We start from the raw sequence: 25,166 nt of genomic DNA, 5'->3' as shown, positions 1-25,166 counted from the left end.
TAGCTAGGTTTGTACCCAGAAAACAGATTCGGTTTACTAGGACATAACTGAAGCCTTTCCAATATGGTGGAATCTGCCAGAGCTTGTGTTTCTTTGGTGCAGGCTTTGAGAACCTTCTATCATAATGAGGCATCAGGGTAGAACTTTGTGAAAGTAAAAAGTATATGGCATACTATTAAGACTAACCCTGAATTATTTAGACAAGTTGTTGAAAATCAGAATTGTACAACAGAAATGACATCCCCTCTTAATGATACTAATGATAGTAACAATTAATAATAATGATAACTTAATGATACTAAACTTCATCCAGAAGTTTAATCAGTATAAATTAATTGCTGCAGCAAGGAGACCAAATGAACCCAGAAAGCACCTTAGTCAGCAAACATCAGACTTATTTACCAAACAGAGTGAGTTGGCTGCTAGATACAACACTAGATTGGAATGTAAATTCAACTGCAAAATCTTATAAACAAAGATAGATGATTATGAGCATTATCATCTCATGAAGTAGAGAAAAGTGATAGATAAAAGAAGTGGGGCAAAATAGCAAACTAAACAGAGTCATCCTAAGGGCTTTCAAGGATAAAATGGAAAGACAAGCAGAAGAAAATGGAAGAGGTCTGCAAAAGCCATTTCAATAAAGGCTAATATGAACTAATGTTCATCTTTTTTAAAAAAAGTAAGATCCAGGAAAACAATATAGGAAATAACAACATTGCGAATGAAAAGAACAACCAGCACAAAACAATAGGAAAAAAAAAGTTGAAAATTATAAGGAACAAATTTGGCCCAAAGAAGACATATGAGAAGGTACTTTTCCCTGTTCTTTTGATCATAGCAAGACTACCTAATTTAATCTACTTATTCAGCACCATACCAATTAAACTACCAAAGAAACTTTATAGTACCTGGAAGAAAAACAACAATGAAATTCACATGGAGGAACAAAAAGTCTAGAGACATACTGAAAAAAGTGAAAGGGGGTACCAGATTTCACATCTCAAATGATATTACAAAGCATTTAGTCACAAAACAATTTGGTACAGATTAAGAAATAGGTCAATCAGTATAACAGATTAGGTACACAACATATAGAAGCATACAAACACAGCCTGGTGTTAAGTAACCCCAATGACCCCAGCTACTGGGGTAAGAACTCTTCGAGGAAAATTGCTGGAAAATCAGAAAAGCTGACAGAAACTAGTATGGGTTAACACCTACCAAGATAAGCTCCAAATCTACCAGGATAAGCTCCAAATGGGTACATGGCTTAGACATAAAGGGTGACTTCATAAACAAAAGTAGAATAGAAAAGAAAAAAATCACCTTTCCTGTCTGGGGATAGGGAAAAAGTTTGGGACCAGACAAGGCATAAAGGGAGATAAAATGGATAATTTTGATTATATAAAATTAAAAAGTTTTTGTACAAGTAAAGCCAAAATGCAGCTAAGTTTGGAAGGAAAATTGATAACTGGAAAATTTTTTGCCACAAGTTTCACGATAATGCTCTTATTTCAATTTTTTTAAAGACACCATACACCCCTGACAAGTTTGTGTATTTCTTTCTTTTCATGTCCAGTTATTACCAGAAGATTATCAGATCTTAACTTTGCTGTAATTCTGTTAAGGTCCTTCTTTCTTGTTTATTCAATTAGATTTGGGTAGGTCTGAAAGGGGGAGGTTGAGATCTTCTGTTATTATAGTTTGTCTGGTTTTTCTTGTAACTTTTTTCACTTTTCCTTTAAGTATTTAGATGTTATGTTACTTGTTGGCATATCTGTCAAATATTGATATTGTCTATGGTACCTTTCAGCATATTGTAATTTTATTGTTTTCTTTTAATCAAGTCTCTTATTAGTATCTGAGATCATCATTGCTACCCCTGTTTTTTTACATTTGGCTGAAGCAAAATTATTTTGCTCCAGTCCCTTATTTTAACTCTGTGTGAATCTTTGCTTCAAGTGTTTCTTTTTTTTCTTCAGTATTTTTTTGGGTCTCCTTTAGCAAGTCATTGACTTGTTTTTCATGGTTGTCTCACATCATTCTCATTGCTCTTCCAAATTTTTCCTCTACTTCTCTAATTTGCATTTCCAAATCCTTTTTGAGCTCTTCCATAGCCTGAGACCAGTTCTTGTTTTTCTTGGAGGCTTTTGATGTAGGCTCTTTGACTTTGTTGACTTCTTCTGGCTGTATGTTTTGGTCTTCTTTGTCACCAAAGAAAGATTCCAAAGTCTGAGTCTGAATCTGAGTCTGTTTTTGCTGCCTGGCCATGTTCCCAGCCAACTACTTGACCCTTGAGTTTTTGGTGGGGGTATGACTGCTTGTAGAGTAGAGAGTACTTTGTTCTGAGCTTGAGGGGATGCACTGTTGTTTTCAGAGCTATTTTTATACAGCAAGCTCTGCCACACCAGCACTCCTCCTCCCCTAAGAACCGCTAACCTGGATAGCAACTCAGATCTTAAGCAGACTCTGCACTCTCTACCACTTAATTCCTCCCACCAGGTGGGCCTAGGGCCAGAAGCAATTTCAACTGTACTTCTGTAGCTGCACCATCTCTGCTGCTCCGAGGTGGTGGCTGAACAGTGAATTCCTTTCACTCTGTCCCCTGCAGCTTTTCCCGCTAACCTTCTCTGTTGTCTTTGGTGTTTGTGGGTGGAGAAGTCTGGTAACTGCCACAGCTCACTGATTCAGGGCACTAGGGCCTGTTCTGCCCTGCTTCCCGTCTGGTTGGTCTGGGCGCAGCACACACTGGGCTCTGCTCCACTCTGCTCCCAGCTCCGTGCGCGATAGACCTTACCCCGTGACCATCCAGGCTGTCCTGGGCTGGAGCCCTGCTTCCCTCTGCTATTTCATGGGTTCTGCAGTTCTAGAATTTGTTCAGAGCCATTGGAGAGTCCTGGGGCAAGTCCCTGCTTTCCAGCTGCCATCTTGGCTCCTCCCCCAAGTGTTTCTCTTTTTTAACCAACATATTGTTAGATTCTGCTTTCTGATCCATGTTACTATCCTTTTTTTGTTTTATGAGTGAATTCATCCCATTCATGTTTGGAATGATAGTTAATTGTATATTTCTCTCCATCCTATTACCCTCTTTTCTCTCTTGACTTCCCATCCCTACTTTACAGTGAAGAAAAGGGTGGCAAGAGAGGAGTATGCTTAGTGCCAGAATTCTGTGCTTGATGCAGTCTACTGGGTCTTCCACTCATCAGAGCCATTACAGGTTCTTACCCTTCTTTTCTTTCCTTTTAAATCTCTCTTTACTACTATCTTCTCTCCTCCTATTCTTTACTAAAATTTCATTACTCTTTACTTCTCTAAAGTGTTAGATTTTATTTTGCAGATGACTAAATCTTCCCTGAAGCTATTCTGTTATTCCTCCTATTCCTTGTTCCCTCCTGTTTCTCCTTTTTTGCACCTATCTTGTGGTTTTTATTCTATCTTCTCTTCACTAGTTCTGATAAAAGTGAGGTTTGAGAGTTGGTAGCTCCCCATACCCCTTCCTCCTTGTTTGCTTAGTTTTCTACTTGTGTACCCCATTTATGTGAGATGATTTTCTCCATCCTTCCTCCCCCACCTTTTCCCTAGTATTCTTTTTTTTTCTCCCCTTCCTTTCTTCTTTCTTCCTTTCCTTTTCTTTTTTTATTTTTTTTTTTTTGGTGACCTTATGGTCAACAAAACATAACAAAACCACTTCCAGATCCTCTGTCTTATTTAACTCCCTCTGTGACCCCTTATGACTTTAGTGTTCTGAGGGGACACTTGTGTCATCTTCCCCTATAAACATTTCATCCTTGTTTAGTTCCTTTTGATTGAGCTCTTATATTTACTTTTTAATTTTTCTTTTGATTCATATGCTTGTATTTCAAGGTTTCTCTAGTCTTTTCAACAAGACTACTTGGAAGTCTTATATTTCATTAAAGGGTATTTCATTAAAGGTCTACTTTTTCCCTTGTAGGATTATACTCTGTTTTACTCTGGGTAAGATATTCTTGGCTTGTAAGCTTGTATCTTTTGCCATTTGTAATATATTCTAAGAGATCTCCACTTCCTCATAGTGGCGATTGCTAAATCTTGTGTGATACTTATTGTGGCTTCTTTCTGGCTACTAGCAGTATTTTTTCTTTGACTTGGAAGCTTTAGAATGTCTAGACTCTTCATTGTGGATTTTAGGTAATCTGTTGATTCTTAAATTATCTCTCACTGCTCTTTTTTCCAGGTCAGTTATTTTTACTAAGAGTTACCTAGTGTTTTCTTCTTTTTAAAAAAATCAGTCTTTTGACTTTATATTTGTGTTTCTTGTTGTTTCGTGAAGTCATTAATTTTGTTTGACTTACTCTAATTTTCTTTTTTGTTTGTTTTTTTCTTTGGGGGGGAGGCAGGGCAATTGGGGTTAAGTGACTTGCTCACGGTCACACAGCTAGTAAGTGTGTCAAGTGTCTGAGGCTGGATTTGAACTCAGGTCCTCCTGACTCTAGGACCAGTGCTCTACTCACTGTGCTGTCTAGCTGCTCCAACTTACTCTAATTTTCAAGGAGTCTGTTGTTTGGATAAGATTTTGTACTTCTTGTGTTAATCTGTTAATTCTCTTTCCAAGTCTTTTCTCCATAGTTCTCATTTCTTTTTCCAATAAGCTCTCCTTTAGCACTCTCATTTCACTTTGGTTTCCTTTTTTTTTTTAACTTTAATTTCCTCAAGAATTCTAGTTGAACTTGTGCCCAAACTTTCTTTTTATTTGGGGCTTTACTTGCCGATGTTTTGGAGTCATTCTCTTGGTTTGTGTCTCAAGCATCCTATCACCATGAAAGCTCTTTCTGGTGGGATTCATATTTATTCATTCTTCCAGAATTTGGACTTTGTGTTAAAATCAGACTCTTTGCACTTCTGGAGGGAGCATCTGGACCTGACTTGGTCCTATTTTATATTGTCTTAGGTTCTGCTGCTTTTTTCTTTGGGTATTGAGTGAAGGGCAACTCAAGCTAGGGATTTTCAAGCTCTCATTGTATCCAAAGCAGGCTCCTCTCAGGCAAAGTCTGATTGCTACCCTTTTGGTCTGAGTCTTGCTACCTTCTGACCCTAGCTTGTGTCTGGGTGACACAACTTCAGGCTTACCTCGAGTTGGAGCTCCAGTAGACTGCTGCTATGCCTGGGCCCTGTCATCTGGCAGGTTCAGCTTCATGCATGAAGCTGCATGACCTCTCTCAGTTTGAGCTCTCTGCCGCATTTTCTTAGCTGTAGGCCTCAGGTCATGATGGAGATTGAATCCAACTCTCCATGTTGGGGTCAGAACCACACAACTGCTGCTCATTTCTATGTCTGCTCTTTGGTCCTGGTCTACCACCCTTAGACTCAGATCTCCTTCTCATTCTGCACTGGATTTTCTTGCAGCAGGGTGTCTCCGATTCATATAGCAAGGTCATTCAGGATTTCCTGGAAAATGAAAAAACAGAAGTAACTTCGGTAGCCCTCTGAAAAAAGCTATTAGGTGGACCCTGTACAGGTGTATTCTTCCCAAGTTATTCACCACTGTGATGATGGAAGAGATACAGTAGAGAGTCTAGGTAGAGGAAAGATCCCTTGTAGATGGTGATATCTCCTAGATACTATTTTCTGACACTTTGATGATTGCATCAAGCCCTGATACATTGCTGAGCCTCCTGGAAGAGATCTGTAATTACTCAAAGGACTTTGTCTTGTCCACATAGGAAAGGCCAAGTGGATGAAGGATTTTTATAATCTAGGTTTCAGAATCAATTTAGATAAACACCCCACAGAGCTTGTCTAATTATGTGTACATCTGGGACAGACCATAAGATAGTAAGTTGAAAAGGAAAAGGAAAGCAGACTATTACTTTTGGGAAATTTCAAAGCTCTTTTACTGATTACAACCTTCTGATAAAAGCGAAGTCCCATTTGCTCAATATGTATATTTTATCATTGTCACTGTATGGTAGCAAGTCTTAGAACACTCTTGCCTCTGAAGATCTAAAGGTGAGTTTCACACGGAGGATGGAGAGGCATATGGTACCTTTCAGCATGCTGCAATGTATAATCAGTAAGGAATTTCAGAGAAGACCAGGAGTGGATTCATCAAGGAATTGCATGTCAGGGAGAGAAGATGGGCTGGTCATGTGGCAAGGCAGACCTGCACAACTTGGCAGTAGGTGGGGACCAAAATTAAAATAGGCTAAACTTCTTCGAGCTGCAGATAGGTTTGTAGTGGCTCACTTTCCAAGTAAAGCTAACTAGAGACAGACTGATGATGGTTGGTTGCCACAGGTCATTCGACAAACAGGAGTGAGTGCACAGCGGCAGGCCATATGTTGTACAGGCTTGTGGTAAGGGCAAAGCATGACAGGTGGACACCCAGAGTGTTCCATTGGTACTTTCAGGATGTCAATAGAAATTGAGAAAAAGCCTTCAACATGTTGGGATGAAATTCTGGGAGACACATAGGATTGGCTTACCTAGATGGGTTGCAATCTGTGTATTTGGAGGGGAACTCCCAAATTTGTGAGATCACACATCCTTTTAAGTATTAAAGTTATTAATATCTTTTTTCATTACCTACTTTTCCCATTCTTTCCCCCCCTTCCCTTCCAGAGAGCCATACCTTATAACAAAGAATAAAAAGGACAAAAGTTCAGCAAAACTAACATACCAACCAGCTCTGATATCCTATGCAGAGTTCCACACCCTTAGACCTCTACAAATAAGGGAGAAAGCATGGTCATCTTAATTTTAAAGCATTCCCTTTCATTTGTTTTATTGTTTCTTTTTGGATTGTTGTTGACATTGTGTATGTTATTAGAACACTACATTATACTAATGGACCACAAAATATTTAACCATTCCCCAGTCAATAGATAAGAACTTTATTTTTAGTTTTTTTTTTTAATCTACTATAAAAATTGCTGCTATAAATATTTTGGAATATATGGAGCCTTTCTTATTGACCTTCTCATAGAGGGGTGGGGTCTTTGAATCAAAACATCTGGGCATTTTAGTCAGTTTCTTAGAACAGTTTAAAATTGCTTTTCAGAATGGTAGACCAGTTAAGAAAAGGGAATCAGTGTGCTTTCTTTCCACATTCCAACAACTACTTTCATTTTTTTTATCTTATCATAGGTGTTTCTCAAAGAAAATGTGACTTAACTGTTTTCTGAAATTATTTGCTCCTTGACTGTATTGACTGATGTACCCATTAGTACTTTTAGACACATTTTTTTTGCAGCTGGGTGGCTGAACACATAGAGTGCTAGACTTGAATACCTGAGTCTAGATTCTACCTAAGACACTTAAAAGCTGTGTGACCCTGTCACTTAATGCCTTTCATTTGTAAAATAGAGATAACACTTAGCTCTCAGGAGTGTTGTGAGTGCATGTGACGCACTTTGCATGCGCTATAGAAATGCTGCTGTTGAGGGTGAAGGTGAGGATAGGAAGATGTGGGATGACCAAAGCACCAACTGGATCCTCACTCCACACATTCAGGGCTGACTAACAGTCTTTTCCTCCTTCACTTATCTGCTGGAGTACTTCTTGTCTTTACTACTCCTTTGGTATTTGATGTACTCTTAGATTATCTTGCATTTATGTCTTATTTTCCCAATTTTATAGTGAGTTCCTGGAAGGTCCTGTGTCATACACAGGATCTGTATGTCTCGATTTCTAAGCGTGGGATCTCATCCCACATGTGTGAATGTGATAGGAAGCTCCTTGAAGGAGCTTGTCCTATTTTTTGTATTCCTGACAGCACAGGACTACACACACTGCAGGTGCTTATATACTCAAATGTGTGAATGATAGAAGTCATTCTTCTAAGAACACAAAATGGTTCAAGTGATGTGTGCTGCAGATCATCACTTGGTCATCTGGTGGTGCTGGGCCTCAGGGCTGAGCCTCATTTTCAACCACCAACCTTTGTCATACCTTTTACTTTATATTATAAGAGAAACTATGTGGGAGATGAGCCAGTACAGGATGAGAAATTAATCTTAGATTACGCTGACAGTATTTGTAATTATAGCTAATACTCACAAACCATACACAGCTCACTTCTGTGGATCACTTGAAGGTTTCTAAAACACTTTATGTACAACAAACCTGAAATGTATTGTGTTGTGCTATTTCCATTTTATAGATGAGAAAGCAGGTAATAGTTTTATTTCCTACCTGTTCATCCCTGGATTTGGGCTTCTAAAAGGCATTGCCCGAATCCTCGCTTTTCATTTAAATCTATTCTCCTTTTAACTGTATTACAGGTGCTGATGCTGCAGAAGATGAAGAAGTAGATGTCACTAGTGTAGATCCTATAGCTGCCTTCTGTAGCAGGTGAGCACAAATGGCATTATGTATTTGCTTTCTAAAGTAGAGCAACTTAGCCTCCTCCTACCTTTTGTTCTTAATTAATTATCAATGTTCTGCCCCTGAACTTGCCTGAGCCATCACTTCCTCTTTATTTCTCATGAGATTTTGGACACTTGGTTTCTTGTTCATTTACATGTCTAGTGGAGTTAATCCTGACTTAGGGAAGGTCTCTGCCTTATGTCTTAAGGACTGATTGTGTGTCTTGTTCATAGTTGGCACTTAATAAGCATTTTACATGGTTTTAAGTTCCTTGTTTTTTCCCCCTCTTCCTTTCCCTCCCTGACAGTGATGAGGAGCTGGAAGATTCAAAGGCTTTGTTATACTTACCCATTGCCCCTGAGGTAGAAGACCCAGAGGAAAATCCTTATGGGCCTCCACCTGATGCTGTCCAAACCTCATTGATGGAAGAAGGAGCTGGTTCAGAGAAGAAGAGACAGTCCTCAGCAGATGGGCCCCAGCCACCAAAGAAGAAAACCAAAACAACCAACATTGAGCTTCAAGGAGTACCTAATGATGGTGAGACCTATTTCTTTTGGTGCCTAAGAGATGATTGTTCACTCACCTACATGACTGACAATCTTGGTTGCCTCTTCTTCCGGCCCTGCCCCCACCAAAGTATCTACAGTACCAGTAGGGACTACCTTCTTATTATGAACTCGGAGCCAAATGTTGGCTAGCAGGTTAGTACTCTTTGAGCTCAAAGTGGGCCTCTGGTTAATCTCATGGAGGAACAGTCATTAGTATTAGTTATAAATGTTCTCTTAATTAGGCAATACCTTATTTTGAGCATTTGATTATAAGTCTGTCATATCAGGACAAGTTTTTCCCTTAGCTTCCATTTTTGCACTCTGACCAAGCAACCTTTATTTCCATTCTGATCCCTAAATGCCTGCAAAAAACCCTGCATATCCTCTCTTCTCCTCAACGTGTATATTATCAAGAGAATGTCGAAGCTGTAGGAAACATGAAGAACTGTCAGATACAACACCAGCATTTTCCTGTGGCCAGTGAGAAGTCCCTTACCTAGAGTCACACAGCTGCTTGGTCAGACCTCCTAATTCCTGATTACATCTTCTCCCTACTCCACCAGAATGGTCAGAATCAAGCCTGTGGCTGTGTCTTGTTTTTGCCCACAGTGTGATAGTAACATGGACCTTAGCCTCCATTTGGGTTATTGTACTGTGCGCGCTTCTTCATAAGAAACTGTCTGGGTTTGACTTTTTTTCATTAATGGCTTCTCCTCAGCTCATGGCTCCCTCACCCTCCCCTTTTCATAGTTCTGCAAAAGGTAATAACTCAAGCAGATTTAGTCTCATTTTTTGAACACAGACACAAAGTTCCTTATTGGCAGTGGTACTGTGTACACTCTTTTTGGTGTGGGCTAGAGATTTGGGTTGGTTTGTGTGGACTCCTTCCCATACCTGTTTGTCCCTTTGCAGAAGTCCATCCGCTACTGGGGGTGAAGGGGGATGGCAAATCGAAGAAGAAGCAAGCAGGCCGGCCTAAAGGATCAAAAGGTAAAGAGAAAGATTCTCCATTTAAACCGAAACTCTACAAAGGGGACAGAGGTTTACCTCTGGAAGGAGCAGCGAAGGGTAGAGTGCAGGCGGAGCCCAGCCAGCCCTTGACAGGTAAGGACCCATGGTGGGCGCGCCCGGCTTGCGTGGCGGCCTTGCTTTGTACAGCCCCCGACGCCTGCCCGCAGCTCTTCACTTCTCCCTCCCTTCCTTACCTACCAGTGGCATTCACTCCCAAAGGGTTAAGCTGCTGCCAAGGGCAGGAGAAACCATATTGTCTTTGTTTTCCTTATCTCTGTTTACTCCCAAGTTTTTACTCCAAGTAAAAGAAACAAAAATTTAGACAGGGAGCCAAATGGAACCTTCTGCCAAAGTCCCAGCATTGTTTGTTTGTTTTTCCCCCCTAGTAGCCCAGTGCCAGTAATGAAGTTGGTGGTTGTACACTCCAGAATGGCTAGGAAGGAAGATGAAGTTTTTGAGGTACATACCATCATGATGTCAGGACCCGAAAATGGGAGGAGAAAACCTGGGAGGAGCTGACCAGAAAAGCAGCTACTGGGATGTAGAGGCTGCAGTGTCTGTGTAAGATCTTAATGCCTAAGCCTTTTGAAACTGGCTTTCTCAATCAATGGGCCATCTCACTTTCGTGGTATTTGAAGTTTGGGAGGGATGGCCCTTTTTTATTAGGAGTGGATCTCTAAACTGGGTCTTATATATTATAGGGAAAATGAATCCATCCTAAACCAAAAGGACTGTTTCAGTTTCCTGCCGTGTATTAGCAAGGCCACTTTCCCTAAGCCCTCATTTAGAACAATTTCATTCATCGAAATGCCTGTTTAGACAGTTTTGGGGAATATTCCAGTTTTTGTGACTAGCTGTAGCTTCTGTTAATTTGGTGTGTTCTTCCTCTCCAGTCCAGAGAGCATGTTAACTATAAACACCAAAGTTTCTATTATGAGAACAGTCCTGTGGTCTTAATATTTGATGGGCTTTAAAAAAGGAGTAATATTATTCAGGCTAGAGAAGTAGCATGGTGTAGTGGATAGAGTCAGCTTTGTAGTCATGAAGATGTAGGTTCGAGTCCCTCCTCTGACACATCCTGGCCGTGTGACTCTGGGCAAGTCACTCAACCTCACAGGGCCCCAGGCACCTCTCTAGACTAGGTGGCAGAGGAGAGGCCCATCTGCATTGTAGAGGTGCATTCCTAACCAGAGGCTTGCAGCAGAGATGAAATCACAAGCCCTGTTCATGTGAATGGTATCAAAGTACTGTACGGATCCTTCTCCAAGCTGATGTTTGGCTGAAAGGGTTGTTTTTGATTCTTTGTGCCTCTTTCATGGCTACCTGAAGAGAGAGTAGAAAGTTTCAGCTCAGCATAAATCATCCTAGTTTTGAAATGACATTGGGAGTCTTGTACCTGATTGCATGTTTTGAGCTCCACTGCGTACATTTTACCTTATTGTAGACTCCCTTTGTGTTGCGCCTAATTGTCTGTCCTTGGGAGCAGCTGCTGGTTTGTGGAGGGGTTTGGCCCAGAGTTCTCCCTGCTTCCATTGCTGGTCTTTTGTAACCCGTGTTGCTTATCATCTTGTCTGCTCTGCTTACATTTTATTGCTTAATTGTCTCAGTAAACTTGTATTGTACATTCAGGAGAATGAGGATATAAAACTCAAACTGTCTTCAGATGTAGACCATCTTAAATGGCTATTTTTAATGTAGTTGACTTGTTGATCAAATCCATTTAATTAAGAGTTAGCTGTAGTGTTATCAGTGAAAACTGATCTAAATCCAGAAAACCCAATTTCTGGAATCTGGTAATGAACATTCAGGAGGAAGATATCTGAATTCCATAATTTTCTACAGAGTTTTTGGTTTATTTGGTGGCCTGAAATTTGGGGTTTGGATTTTTTGTTTTTTTGGTCTTCTTTGAGCAGTAATAGCAGAGGGACCCAGAATAGAATGAGCAAAACCATTCTCACAGTGAGAGGAGATGGTGTTGAGGCCTGTGGAGTTTGTTTTGTTCATCTCATTTTATTCTGGCCTTAAGAGGTACATGACTATTTTTTTCACGTTGTGATATATAAGGGAAGGTGGTACCAAAACCTCCCGTTCCTGCTGAACTGTAAGAAGTATAAACTGAATTTCTAACAATGTGACATTCAGCTAGATGATTTTGAATCTCGTTTTAAAATCAGTCTGTTCTTCAGCAAATGTAAATATAGTCTTCGTTGCCAATATATCCCCTCTCCAGCTGTGCCATTCTGTGGTTGAAACTTTTCTTTTAATCTCCTGTGTCAGTTTTGTAAATGGGTTCCCTCACATCCTAGCATGAGTCTTCTTTTTGAAATGACTTTTTCTTCAGGTGACATTAGTGCCCGCATTTCTATCTCTACCCTATAATGTGGAGCAGGGACAAATTGACTTCATTCTTTTTCTGGACCTCCTTGCCAACATCCTTAGCTATCCCCTTAAGGCTGTCCCCAGAGGCTGAATAGCTTCTGTCGAATAGTCAGGGAAATGTTCATTTCATTTGCAGAATTAGGATTCTGTTTGCTGAGTTATTAGCAAACTTGAGTAAGAGTCTTTCAGACACTTCTGCGGAGGTGAAGTTCTGAGGTGATTAGAGGACACTATGCGAACTGTGGGTTTTGAGGCCTTTGGAAAGGGTGTGTAGCTAACTCTTGGTTGATTATTTAGGGAATGACTATTTAGATGTTAATTGTGAGACTCCGTAGCTTTTCCTCTCCTTTCTCACTGCTTGCCCGGCTCACATACCATCTGTTTATACCTTTGTAAATGTGGTTGGGAACCTGGAACAAAAGGTTAAAAATCCGGGGATACAGCTTTGCTCCCTTGGTGAGAAAAGGTGTGGAAAGGTCACAGACCATAGCTGTGGATCTGGAAGGGATCTCAGAGGCCATTTAGTCTGACCTCTTCCTTTTACAGACCGAGGAGGAGAGGGTACTTGCCCAGGGTCACATAGGCAGTGACCCTAAGTGATAGGATTTAGACCCAAGCTCTGACTCCAGAGCCAGTGATGCTCTTTGTACCCTGCCAAGATGAGCACTCGTAACTTCTAAAATGGTTTTCTGGTTATTGGTGGGTCTCAGCGAAGGGTAGCCAAGAGTTAACTGGATCTCTTTTTCTAGATCAGGAAAATAGTATTTTGCCTGCTTATGCTTATGCTTGTACCACATCTTATCTGTCAACTCTCCATTCTCACCACTAACTGGGATGAAGTGAGACTAATGGAACCTTTCCCATCTTAATCTCTCCAGCAGGGGGAGCAATCTCAGAGCTGTTATGAAGATGACCTTGGGAATTCTCCATTCTTTTCCCACTCTTTGGTCATGCAGCCTCGGATATTGTGCTCGGACAGATGAGACTGACTTCCATTTAATACCAAGGACTCTGCCTCTCTCAGCAGGTGGAAGGAGGAGTGATGCTTATTTTTGAATGAAGTGAATTAATGAAAGAAGAGTGACCCTGCCCACCCTCCCCTCTCAAAACATAATTTCGAATAGACTCAGGAAAAGAGGATTTGCAAAGACTTGAACGGGACTCCTGGCTTATTTAGACGGAATGCTTCTCTGCTTAGTTATGCTGCTGGAACAATGCCTACGTTTTCTTTGTGTGACCTTTCTTAACTAAGCATCACCTTGATCTGCCCTTCCTCATCTCCTGCTCCCTCTCATCCTTAGCGCATGTCCTCAAGTCAATTGTTCTTCTGTGTAACTTTTCCTCTCCCTGCTGTTGTCTTGTAGAAAAGGATCTGTTGCATTCTCTCTCTTTTCTCTCTCCTTCCCTAACCCAGTCATTATATAAAGGCCTGTATTCCATATTATGTCATTCTTTTTAAGAACAGGCAAGAAAATGAAGTGCTTATAATCTGAAAAGCTCAGGAAAATGTAGAGCCATCAGAAAGGGAAGACATAAATAAGAAACCCAATTTGACTATCATATAACCTTTTCCCCAAAAGGGTGGGATGTAAAATGTTCTTTTTTTTTTTTCCTATTTTAGCCTTCAGCATCAATTTAATCTCTCTAAATCATGTTTCTGAAGACAGGTAGTTTCACCTGTCCCAGGCAAAGTAGCACATGAGGGATTTTTTTTTTGCTGCCATGTGCAAACTACTAGAGAAGAAACCGAACAAAGGTGTCTTTGAGCCTTTTTATGAAGAAGTATCTGTGCAAGGTCTAAAATGGAGCTGTCCAAAATCAGATGCAGCAGCATAGTTCAAATCAAAGTTCAAAGTGAAATTTTTTTCATCACTGTCCATGGATTTGCCCTTCCCTCAAAATATCAGTGTTCCTCCCCCACCGCCACCTGTGTCTGTGTTATGAGCAGTTTCAGTTTCCTCCTTACAATTCCTCTATTAACATTTTTTGTTGGTCACTTCCTTTCTGTGAAAGGCTTCTCAGTTTCTCAGCTTCTTCACCACCATTTATGAAACAAGAGTGGCAGATCACATGTGTGCACAGGAGAAACCTTTGGATTTTAAAAAATTTCCCAGAGTTCTTTCCACTTCTATTGCTGGTCCTTTGTGAACCCACGTAGCTTATCGTCTGGCCTGTTCTGCTTATGTTTTATCGCTTATTGTCTCAAAAGTTCATTTTAGGGAAGCAAAATGTGAAATGAGGATCCACAGCTCTGGGTGCAGTATTCACCTAGCTATATCTGTTTTAGTTTGAAGGTAGTGTTTTCTCTTAACTTCTTGAGGAAAGGTTTAGAACAATTTATGCCATAGCATGAGGAGGAACCCACCTGAGCCTGTAGATGATCCAAGAAAGAGATGAACCTGGTTTTTTGAAAGGATGTTTGAGGGACAGTAGGAGAAACAAAAAATGTCTGAAAGAGCCTTTCCTCCCATTTCACTTGTCCATTTCTCAAGGCATATGACAGAGAGTCCACGTTCTTTGATGTCACTGTTCTTTCCAGAAACCCTCGTTACTCAGACTCTTAATATGAGTTACTCGGTAGTAGAGTAATTGTGTGGACTGCTGGACACGTTTCTGCTTTAAATCATCAGGAACGCTGTCCTTACTTTGGATTGTATTCTGCATTAGTCTGCCAGTTCACATAAATGTTTTTCTAGCCTGTCACTATTTACCGTGTAATTTGAATTTCCTTGCCTGGGTACTTGGGTATTGAGCCATTTCCCCTCCCAATTCTAAGAGTGCCAACCTAAGCTCCTTCAGGTTGGTCCTTGACAGCATCTTCAGGATTTGTTTTTGTGACTCAAATATTTTCTTCCATTCTTCAAACTTCCTGTCCATTTCATTTGACTGCTTCTCCATTTGTACAGTATATGTATATTTTTTCCTCCTTTCATTTCCCTACATGTATATGTGTTTTCCCTCTTGTCACTTTTTTTTTAAGTTTTAATTGTTCTGTAGTTTTGTAAAGGATGAAAATTGGTCACTTGAATAGTTCTTGCCAAGGTGATGATGCTTTGTAAATAAAATAAAGATGATCGTTTTGCTTAAAAAAACAGTTGTTTGTAATTGTTTACAAAGAGCACTTGCTCTTCAGTGTGTTTGCCATATTGTTTTGCTGCACAGAAGACACGGGCCTCAGCTTAGGAAGGGCTGTTGAAGTTATAGGTCTGGAAGTTCGTAGTTCACCCTCGTACCTCTGAACAAGGTTATATTTTGGCTTTCTAAAACAAATCATCTGTTTCAGTCCTAAAGATCTCCTTGTATGGACATCTTATCATTAGCTAACAAAGTGTCAAGTTGGGGATAAACTCGGGTCTCTTCCTACCACTACTATCACCTTTCTGTCAATTAAATAACTGTATGAACACTCTTCACATCCTAAGGCCTATGCTTCTTTTCAAACGAAACAAAACCTACATTATTCAGATTCCTCAAGATTTGTTCTCCAAGTTGATTGTTCACTTTGAAATGTTCCTCTTTAACCTTTCCCATTACTGTGACCCTGAGAACCCTTCTGTGACATCGTAACTGTTTCATAGCAACCATGTCATAAGCATACCCTGTCAGCTGCTGTTCGTAGAGTATAAGGAATAAAGAGACTCAGCAGGAAGTCTGGGTGAATTAAGTTTCCTTTCAAACGGAAAATAACTTCATTACTCTTGGGACGGAGCAGTGCAGAGAAAGGAAAATGGTAGCTACGTTAAATATCCCTGCTTTGCTGATAAACATTTTGCTTCTTAAATGGTATTTCAGCCTCTGTCTCCACTAATTTTTAGTTTTATTTCTAGTAGTTTCACTGTGTAACATTGAACAAATTGCTTCATCTCTCTGGGCCTCTGGAAAATGAAGGGGTTGGGTTTATATGATCTTGGTTGTCTCTCCTCTAGCCCTGTATTTCTAATAACTTATATTTATAGAATGCTTTCACACTTGAGATTTGATCCTCAACAGCCCTGTTAGGCAGGCAGAGCAAATGGTCCTTTTTCCCACTTTGCACATGAGAAAATAGATTGATGGATTTAAGTGACTTGCCTAAGGTTTCACAGCTTATTAGTGGTGGAACCTCATGTAGAACCTAGTTATAATGACTTCCAGTGTTCAATACAAAAGAATTTTAGTACCTTTCCAACTTTAAGGCATATTGGTGCTTCTTGCGAATTTAATGAGTAAGAATTGTTTGGCTGGAGCTAATTAGGTACCTAGAAATTTATAGATCCTATTCAGAGTTCCAGGAGCAGTGGGAAAGTACACTGTTTTCTATTACACAGTCATAGTGATTTCAAAATTCACTTCAAATTATGAAGCCTTTTGTTGCTTTTCTCCCAAAGAAACCCCGTTTAGTTGCAAGGATATGAAAGGGATATCTGAAGCATGGTAAAGTGGTCAATAATAAGTACCAATATTGCATGTGGTTTCTTTTGCCTTGCATGATCTGTTAAAGTTTGGAATTTTGTTTATTAGGTCACATTGTACTTTTGAAAAACAAACAAACAAACCACCTTTTGACTTTGGAAGATATCTCATGTCATCGAAATTTAGAATGTGAAACTGAAGAGAATTTAGCAGGAATTTCAGAAATGTTTTTGATTAATGTTTATCCAAAATGGCCTCATGGGCTGTTGACTGAAGGTCTAAGCATGAAGACATTAGACGCTGGCTTTATCCTTGGAACACTGGCATTTGCTTTCTACTTGCCTATAATAGTGACATCCCATCAAGCACTCACAATCCCTGCAAAGTTGCAGTTGGCTCGTGGGAGAGTGATTGTCAACACTACACCCTGCACAGTCACCTGTGGCCTGGGCTATAAGGAGGAGAGCACCTGTGAGGTTGGCCCTGATGGGGTGAGGAGGAAATGTGAGACTCACCACACTGAATGTTTGACCAATTGGATTTGCGGGATGGTCCACTTCACTGTTCCCATTGGGAAAGAGTTTGAGCTGACCTGTCTGAGCGAAGACATCCTCCTCTATGGGCAGGAGGCTTTCCGTTTCACCTGGATGCTTGCCCGTGGCATCATCTCCACCGACGATGAATTGTTTAAACCTTTTCGGCGCTCTATCCATTCTATGGTGCTCAATCCTGTCCGAGAGCATGATTCAGGCACCTATAGGTGTGATGTCCAGCTACTGAAGAATCTGAGGTTTGTCAAGAGGGTCTACTTTGCACTGAGGGTCATTCCTGCCGACTTAGTGAACCTCAACTTTGATCAGTCCCTGACCGAGGCGCAGAAATTAATAGATAAGGGGATGGATCTGGATCTAGATAAACATACCCATCTCCAGCGCTCATTATGGAATAAAAAAGTCTGGTTAGCACTGGGGATAGGAATTACAGGGGGTGTTATTGTAGGTGTGCTGGTGAGTATAGCTGTTCACTATTTGCTGAAAACTTCCAAAAGAAAGGGCAAGACAGAGATGTAATAATTTGGCCACCATTCCTTGACATTTACAAGCCTCATAGAGGTGCTAACCTTTTTTGGAGAGAATGGAATCCCCATAGAATTTATGGGAAAATGAAATCTCTGATGTGCTTTGTCTCTTGCCAAGCTTGTCCTACCTTACCCATCTTCTCAGTATTATATGAATGCCTGAGTGCCCTGTGGTTCCAGGAGAAAGCCCAGCTCATCACCAAAGTTACTTTGGTTTTGCATATGTTAAAATTTTCTGTAATTATTTCCAATGTTAATCCTTCTTCCCATTGTTAGATGTTTGAACAGAATGATTATTTGATATTTTTTTAGCTATAGATTCTTCCTCTTTCCACTTTAATAAAAAGTTTCTGCGTTGTATGCATCTATACTGTGGGTTTGAATTTTTCTTTCCTACTCCACAATCTGGAGGTGGTGTCTCTGATCACTTAGATTAGTCAACAGGCATTTATTAAGTACTTATCTCATGCCAGGCACTGGAGATTTGAAGACAAAAGTGCAACAGCTCCAGCCCTCAAGGATATTACATTCTGGGGTTCAGGGGAGAGAGACAACTATACGGAAATAAGAACAAACAAGATATATAAGGTAGATAGAAGGTAGAAGGCCCTAGCAACTGGGGAACTGGGAAGAACCTCTTGCAGGCAGAAACATTTGAGCTGAATCTTGAAGCAAGCCAGAGATTCGCAAGAAACAAGCATTTATTAAGTGACTATACTACATGCAGGGTCAGCTAGGTGATGCAGAGAATAGAGTTCTAGGCCTGGAATCAGGAAGACCTGAGTTCAAATTTAGCCTCAAACACTAGCTGTGTGACCCTGGGCAAGTCATTTAACCCGGTTTGCCTCAGTTTCCTTATCTGTAAAATGAACTGGAGAAGGAAATGGCAAAGTACTACAGTATCTTTGCCAAGAAAACTCCAAATAGGGTCAGCCATGACTGAAACATGTCTGAACAATATACTACATGCCAGGTACCATGCTAACACCTTCCTTACATATATATCATTTAATTCTCTGGGAGGTAGGTGCTATTATTATCCTCATTTTACAGTTGGGGCAGAGTAAACTTGCCCAGGGTCACACAGCTTGTATCTGAGGCCTGACTTGAACTAGGATCTTCCTGACTCTGGGTCTAAGGCTCTATCTATTAAAACCATTTAACCTGCCTTTAAGGGGCAGAGGAGAAGAGTAAGAACATTCCAAGCATGGCGGGGTCAGCCACTACAAAAGCACAGATGCTACAGCCTGGATTGTAGAGTGCTGGGAGGAGAATAAGACAAAAGACAAAAGATAAGGGAGCAGGCTGTGGAGACCTTTAAGTTTATATTTGAATTTAGAGGCAATAGCGAGTGGCACCACTGGAGTTTATTGGGGGAGAGAGGAAGCAAACAGAGAGAGAGAAAGAGGGAGGAAGGGATGGAGGGGGAGAGAGAGAGAGAATCAGGAGACCACTCAGAAGGATATTACAGTAGTCCAGCTGGAGGACTGAATTGGGGTATTGGCTCTGTGAGTGAAGACAAGGGAATATATAGGAGAAGGGAAGTATAAGATTGGAAAACTGATTGGAACATGAGGAGTGAGTGGAGCAAGGAGTTGAGGATGACTGAGACTGTCAACCTGAGCGACTAGACACTTGGTGGCACACAGAACAATGATGGGAAAGGGGATGGTTGGGAGGGAAAGATAATGAGTTCTGTTGTGGATATGTTGAGTTTGAGACATCTAGGGGAAATCATTAGGGTTTTGAGCTATGATAGGAATGACAATGTACTGAGGAAAGGCTGAGTCAGATGTAGAGTCCCCACCCCATGACCTCACCTGTTTGGTGTTAAGGTGAATTTCCACCCAAGGATAAACACTTCCTCTGGTATGGTTGTCCTGTGGCCATTCAAATTGTCTTGGTTTGCTTTCCCCAACTATTTAATCCCTTTAGTTCAAACTTTTTTAGCCAGGAAAAGGCCTGTGCTGCTAGAAGAGAACAAATATATTGACTTCTTTTTAGCAGGCATAGCCCTGGAGGGTAGTGAAGTACCCACCTCAATCCATTTGGAATTCATTCTGAACAAGGCACTCAAAAATCCAATGTCTCTCCTGAAGGTAATTGGATTGTAGTGCCATGAGGAGAGGAGGCAGGCCTCTGGATGGCCATAGGCTGGGCTAATTCTACTAAGTGAATTACATTTCTCCTACACAGATTTCTCTTGCTAATGTTGGAAGGAGAAGGAGTCTTATGATCTCACCCCAAGCCCAGAGAAGAATGAGCCCTAGCCCGAAGGTCAGAAATATGGCGACATCCTTGATTAAGGACAAACTTTAAATCTCCATCATTATCCACTCTACCATACATCATCTCCACCTGCCTCAGGAAGGATGAGTTTAATAATATCAAATTATAGTAGTTCAGTCTAGGAAAATCTAATGAAAGAGAAAGTGACAGCCCCTTACTACATTTCAAGGAAAAGGCCGGAGGGCCTGACTTGTAGCTTCTCAAGTGTTCGCAGTATTCTTGAATTCTGTGAGAGAAGTAACCTGGTGCCCATGGTCAGGAGTCAGGAGACCTGAGTTCTAGTCCCTGTTCTGCCACTTCTTATGACCCCATTCTCCCTACTCTACTATTTTTCGCTTGGCTCCCATGGATTCAGTTGTCATCTCTTTACTGATGATTCTCAAATTTAGTTATCCAGCCCTAATCTCCCTGCTGATCTCCAGCTGGACATCTTGAACAGGATATCCCATCTTAAACTCATCATATCCAAAACTGAATTCATTACTTCCCCCACCAAATCCCCCCTTCCGCCTAGTGTCCCTGTTATAGTCACCCAGGCTCACAAAATAGGTGTTAGCATTGACTCCACACTCTCAACCTCTCCCCATCTGTTGCCAAGGCCTGTGGATTTTACCTTTGTCACATCTCTTGAATATACTTCCTTCTGTCCTTTGGCTTTGTCACTGGCCTGGTACAGGACCTTATCACCTCATGCTTGGACTGTTGCAATAGCCTTCTGGTTGGTCTGTGGGCTACAAGTCTCTCCTACTCTAGGCCAACCTCCACTCAGCCATCAAAGTGATCTTTCTAGATGCAGGTCTGACCGTGTCACCCTCCTACTCTATGAACTCCATTGGCTCCCTGTCACCTCTAGGATCAAATGTAAAACCCCCTAGGGCTCAAAGCCCTTCATATAACCTGGATCTTCCTACTTTTCTAATCTTCTTACAGCGCCTCGTCTTGGTCTGATCAGCCACACACAGTTAGACACACTATACATTAACCCTGGCATCATGATGTCATTTTGGTCCTCTCAGAGTACAAAGGAGAACAATAAATGACATCTCATACCCACCCACAAACTCTGCTCTCTGGTGAAACTGGCCTTCCCAGCTCTCCTTCGTAAAAAAAGACACTCCATATCCTGACTCCAGGCATTTTTGCTGGCTGTCCCCCATGCCTGGAAGGCTTTCCCTCCTTGCCTCCATCTCCTGGCTTCCTTCGAATTCCAATTAAAACCCCACCTTCTATAGGAAACTCTCCTCAGTCATCTAAATTCTAATGCCTGCCTTCTGTGGATTTCAACGTATCCTGTATAGAGCTTGTTTGTATATAAATGTTAACATGTTGTCCCGTCATTAGATTCCCCTGTAATATTGATTGAGACTTTTTTTTTACTGTTTTAGAATGCCAAATTAATTATCTTTGATTGAGCCTTACTAGGTGCAAAGCTCCAGGCCCAAACCCCTAACTACTAGGTGCTAAGCCTATGTAGGCATGAAGCCCCCAGGGCCCTAAGGGGAGTTGCTAAGACCAGAGCCAATAGTAGGTGCCTGAGTTCTGGTGACTCAGATGACGTTTGATGACGTTCAAAGACTGTATAAAAAGAGAACAGAGGTATTTGCTTGAGGCTCTCACTCCTGGAGGAGTGTTGGTGTGGGACTCTAGGCAGCTGCTCTAAGAGCCGCCTGGCTCATCAACCCAGATGTTGATGGTTTCTTGGTAACTATGAATTATATTTGTTTATAATGTATGTTTGTAATTTGTTTATATTTGCTCTGAAGTTCAGGGTGCTGGCTTTTTCCCCTGAACTAGGTGAATGATATTTGTATGTTGGATTGAAATAAGATTGTTAAACCCTTAATGTTACTTTCCTTAGTAAAGCAGATCAAAAGAAACTGTGCTGGCAGTGTGCTTGTTGTTGGGCTTGTGCTGGTTTTTCACCCCCACAACAGCTGCTAGCCGAATTGTTGCAACATCCCCCTATTCCATTACCTATACCATTAGGCTGTGAGTTCCTTGAAAGCTGGGGCTATCTTTCACTTTTCTTTGTATCTCCAGCACTATGCACAATACCTGACACACAGTAATGATTAATAAAGGTTGATTGATTGATGAACCTCTCTGCAGTGTTTGACTCCATTGACTACCCTTTCTTCCTGGTTACCCTTTCTCTGGGTTATAACACTACTCCCTCTTGGTTCTCCTTCTCCCCATCTGACCACTTCTTAGTTTCCTTTGCAGGCTCATCATCCATATCACAGCCTCTGTGGGTGTACCCCAAAGTTCCGCTCTGGGTACTCTTCCTTTAACATCCTTGGTGACCTCATCAGTTGAAGATGACTCCAAGATTATCTATCTGTCTGTCTCTGTCATCTCTATATGTATATATATGCCTATCATTATCTATCTGTCTGTCTGTCTGTCTGTCTGTCTACCTTTTTTAGTCTTTGTTTCATTCCTGAGCTCCCATCCCACATCGCAGACTGCTTACTGAATCTTTCAGAATGGATGACCCACAGGCATCTCCAGCTCAACAGGTTCAAAAAAGAATATCTCTTTCCCCATAAATACTCCTCTTCTGAACCTCCCTATTTTTGTTTTGGGGTACCACTATATCTTTTACGTGGGATCACAGATTTAGAGCTGGAAGGCCATTTAGAGGCCATCAAGACAAACCCCTAATTTTACAGATGCAGAAATGGAAACTGAGAAGTTAAGTGACTTGCCCAGGGTCACAGAGGGAGTCCACATTTGAGACAGAATTTGAACTCATGTCTTCTTCACTACAAAGTTCAAGTCCAGTTGAGCCACCTAGCTGTCCTCATCCTCCTCACTCTTACCCCACATATCCAATCAATTTCCAAATCTTATTTTTATCTCTACATTTCTCATGTCTGTCCCTTTTTCTCAACTCTCACGTCTCCTACCCTAATTTAGACCCTTATCAGTTCTTACCTGGACGATGGCAATAGCATCCTAATTATTTCCCACTGCCTCAAGTCTCTCCCTCCATGCTCCCCCTGCCCAGTCTGTCCTCAGAACAGCTGCCAGAGTGATTTTCCTAAAGTCCAGGTCTGCCCATATCACTTCCTTCCTCAATAAACTCCACTGGCTCCCTATTCCTTGTAGAATAAAAAATAAACTCTGGCACTTAAAGCCTTTCGCCACCTGGCCCCTAACTTTCAGACTTTATTCTATGTTACTTCCCCTTCATCTTTATTCCTCCCATCAGCTTTCCTGCTGTGTCTCATACAGCACATTCCATCATCTATCCCGGTTCCTTTGCACAGAGGGACTCTTGCCTCACCTCAGCCTCTTAGAATCTCCAGTCTCAGCTCAAATTGCATCTTCTAAGTGACCCCAACCCCCTTTTTAATGCTGTCCCCACAAAAAATTAGCTCATACCTCTTTTGTGCCTATACGTATATACATTGTTCTCTTGATGGAATCTAAGCTTTATGTGAGCAGAGACCGTTGCATCTCTACCTTTAATAAAGACATTATTGTATCTTTATATATTATATCCTCCTGGAATATAGCACAGAGCCTGGCATGTGATGGTGATCGGCAAGGTTTCTTCCCCGTGTCTTGGTTATAACATCTGTAAAATAAAAGTCTAATACTAATAACTCTGTGAGTCTGACATTCTAGTCATCCTCAGTCAGCCTCTAAAAAGGAAAAGGGTGGGGCAGAAGAAAGGGGAACAGGGATTTTCTTTCCATTAAACCAATGGAGAGGTTAAGTGATTTAATTTGAGGCTGCTAGGTTGCCTAGTAGGTACAACACGGGACTTGGGAGTCAGGAAGACCTGAATTCAAATCCTAAGACACTTACTGTGCGATCCTTGGCTTAACAGCTCTCAGATTCAGTTTCCCTAACTGTCAAATGGGGATGATAATACCACCCCCTAACTTACAGGGCTACTGAGGGTATCAAATGAAACTACATAGAAAGCACTTTGCAAAACTGAAATCGCTATGTAATAATAATGGCTAGAATTCATACGGTCGGTGCTTCAAAGTTTGCATCTCATTTGGTCCTCACAACAACCCTGAGAGGTCGGTGCTGTTATTATCCCGATTTTGCTGACGAGGAAATTGTGGCAGGCAGAGATTAAGTGACTTGCCCAGGGTCACACAGCTAGTAGGAATCTGAGGCTTGAATTTTCCTGACACTGGGTCCAGAGCTCTGTCCACTAGGCCACCTAGCTATTTATTACAAATAATTTATTCCTTATCTATTTCGTATTTGTTACTAATAGTTTAGTAATGTAGTAGTTTATTTAATATAATATAGTAATTTGTATGTTCAAGTCAATGACAGAGGAGGGAAGAGGTAGAACTCAACTGTCCTACTTTCTTAGTTCTTGTCTGGGGAATCTTGTTTTCACTTTTTTCCTAAAAATAACTTTTTAGGTTCTTGGCTCAAATAAAAAAGCCCTGATCTGTAATTAACATCTAATTCCACCTCTGAACACACACACACACACACACACACACACACACACACACACAGAGATCTGCCTCTGGTGTGTTGATGGAGAAGACAGTCTGTTTTGGTTCCCCGGCTTTGATGCAGAGGAGAGATGAGATGAGGGCTGAGGCCTGGAGGTGGGTACCCTGCCACTGGCTCAATTTCAACAAGCTAAGCAGGGCCCCAGGCTTCGGGAGATGGAAGTGAAGAAAATGAGGAAGCCATTGAAATAGCTTGAGCTACATAGTGTTAGAGTCCCTTCTATTCCCCAAGAATTCTGACATTGGTTTCTCCCTTCTCCTCACCCCCCAAGGTACTGTAATTTTTTTTTTCCAGTAGAGAGTCTGCTTGGCTCTGAACTGAAAACATTAGCCACTCACAGACCTGTATAAGAATTGGAATTTTCCTTATGTAATAGCTGGAAAAATACAGACTTTTGCCACCTGAATCTTCTATTGGCTTCTGGCTGCAAAGGACCAGAAGTAGCAGGCAGATCTATGTCAGCTAACATCCCCTCTCCAAACCCCTTGGGGTTAATTTCCCCCTAAGACTGAGAAGCAATGCCTGGAATGCCACAAAGCCCAGTGTAGGGACTTTAGGACTAGACTTCATTGGGGTGGGAGTATGGAGGTATCAGACATAACACCTAATATAGTGGTTGCCTCACA

The 25,166-nt window shown here is 41.2% G+C and overlaps 2 protein-coding genes across 3 annotated transcripts in view; both read left to right on the top strand.

Annotated features, from left to right (window-relative positions):
- The window catches only part of RBBP5 (RB binding protein 5, histone lysine methyltransferase complex subunit), a 37,163-nt gene extending 21,793 nt beyond the window's left edge, over positions 1-15,370 (top strand). The window contains exons 11-14 of one of the 2 annotated variants that reach the window (XM_036755922.1): positions 8,262-8,331; positions 8,654-8,883; positions 9,807-9,998; positions 13,163-15,370. In XM_036755922.1, the coding sequence (XP_036611817.1) occupies positions 8,262-8,331; positions 8,654-8,883; positions 9,807-9,998; positions 13,163-13,191 (521 nt within the window). In that variant the 3' untranslated portion in view covers positions 13,192-15,370. The remainder of the gene's footprint in view (positions 1-8,261; positions 8,332-8,653; positions 8,884-9,806; positions 9,999-13,162) is intronic. The other variant, XM_036755923.1, reaches the window with a different exon arrangement.
- Positions 15,371-16,960: 1,590 nt separating this feature from the next.
- On the top strand, positions 16,961-17,866 carry TMEM81 (transmembrane protein 81). The gene has a single exon (XM_036753552.1). It carries the CDS (start codon positions 16,961-16,963, stop codon positions 17,744-17,746), a length of 786 nt encoding a protein of 261 aa, XP_036609447.1. The 3' UTR covers positions 17,747-17,866.
- Positions 17,867-25,166: the final 7,300 nt, after the last annotated feature.

The sequence above is a fragment of the Trichosurus vulpecula genome, chromosome 4 (assembly GCF_011100635.1).
Source record: "Trichosurus vulpecula isolate mTriVul1 chromosome 4, mTriVul1.pri, whole genome shotgun sequence".
In the NCBI taxonomy this organism is placed as follows: Eukaryota; Metazoa; Chordata; class Mammalia; order Diprotodontia; family Phalangeridae; genus Trichosurus; species Trichosurus vulpecula.
This window is presented reverse-complemented; position numbering and strand designations above follow the sequence as displayed.

Coding starts and splice junctions, on each gene's coding strand:
- TMEM81 (XM_036753552.1), top strand. CDS start 16,961: ATGAAGACATTAGACGCTGGCTTTATCCTTGGAACACTGGCATTTGCT.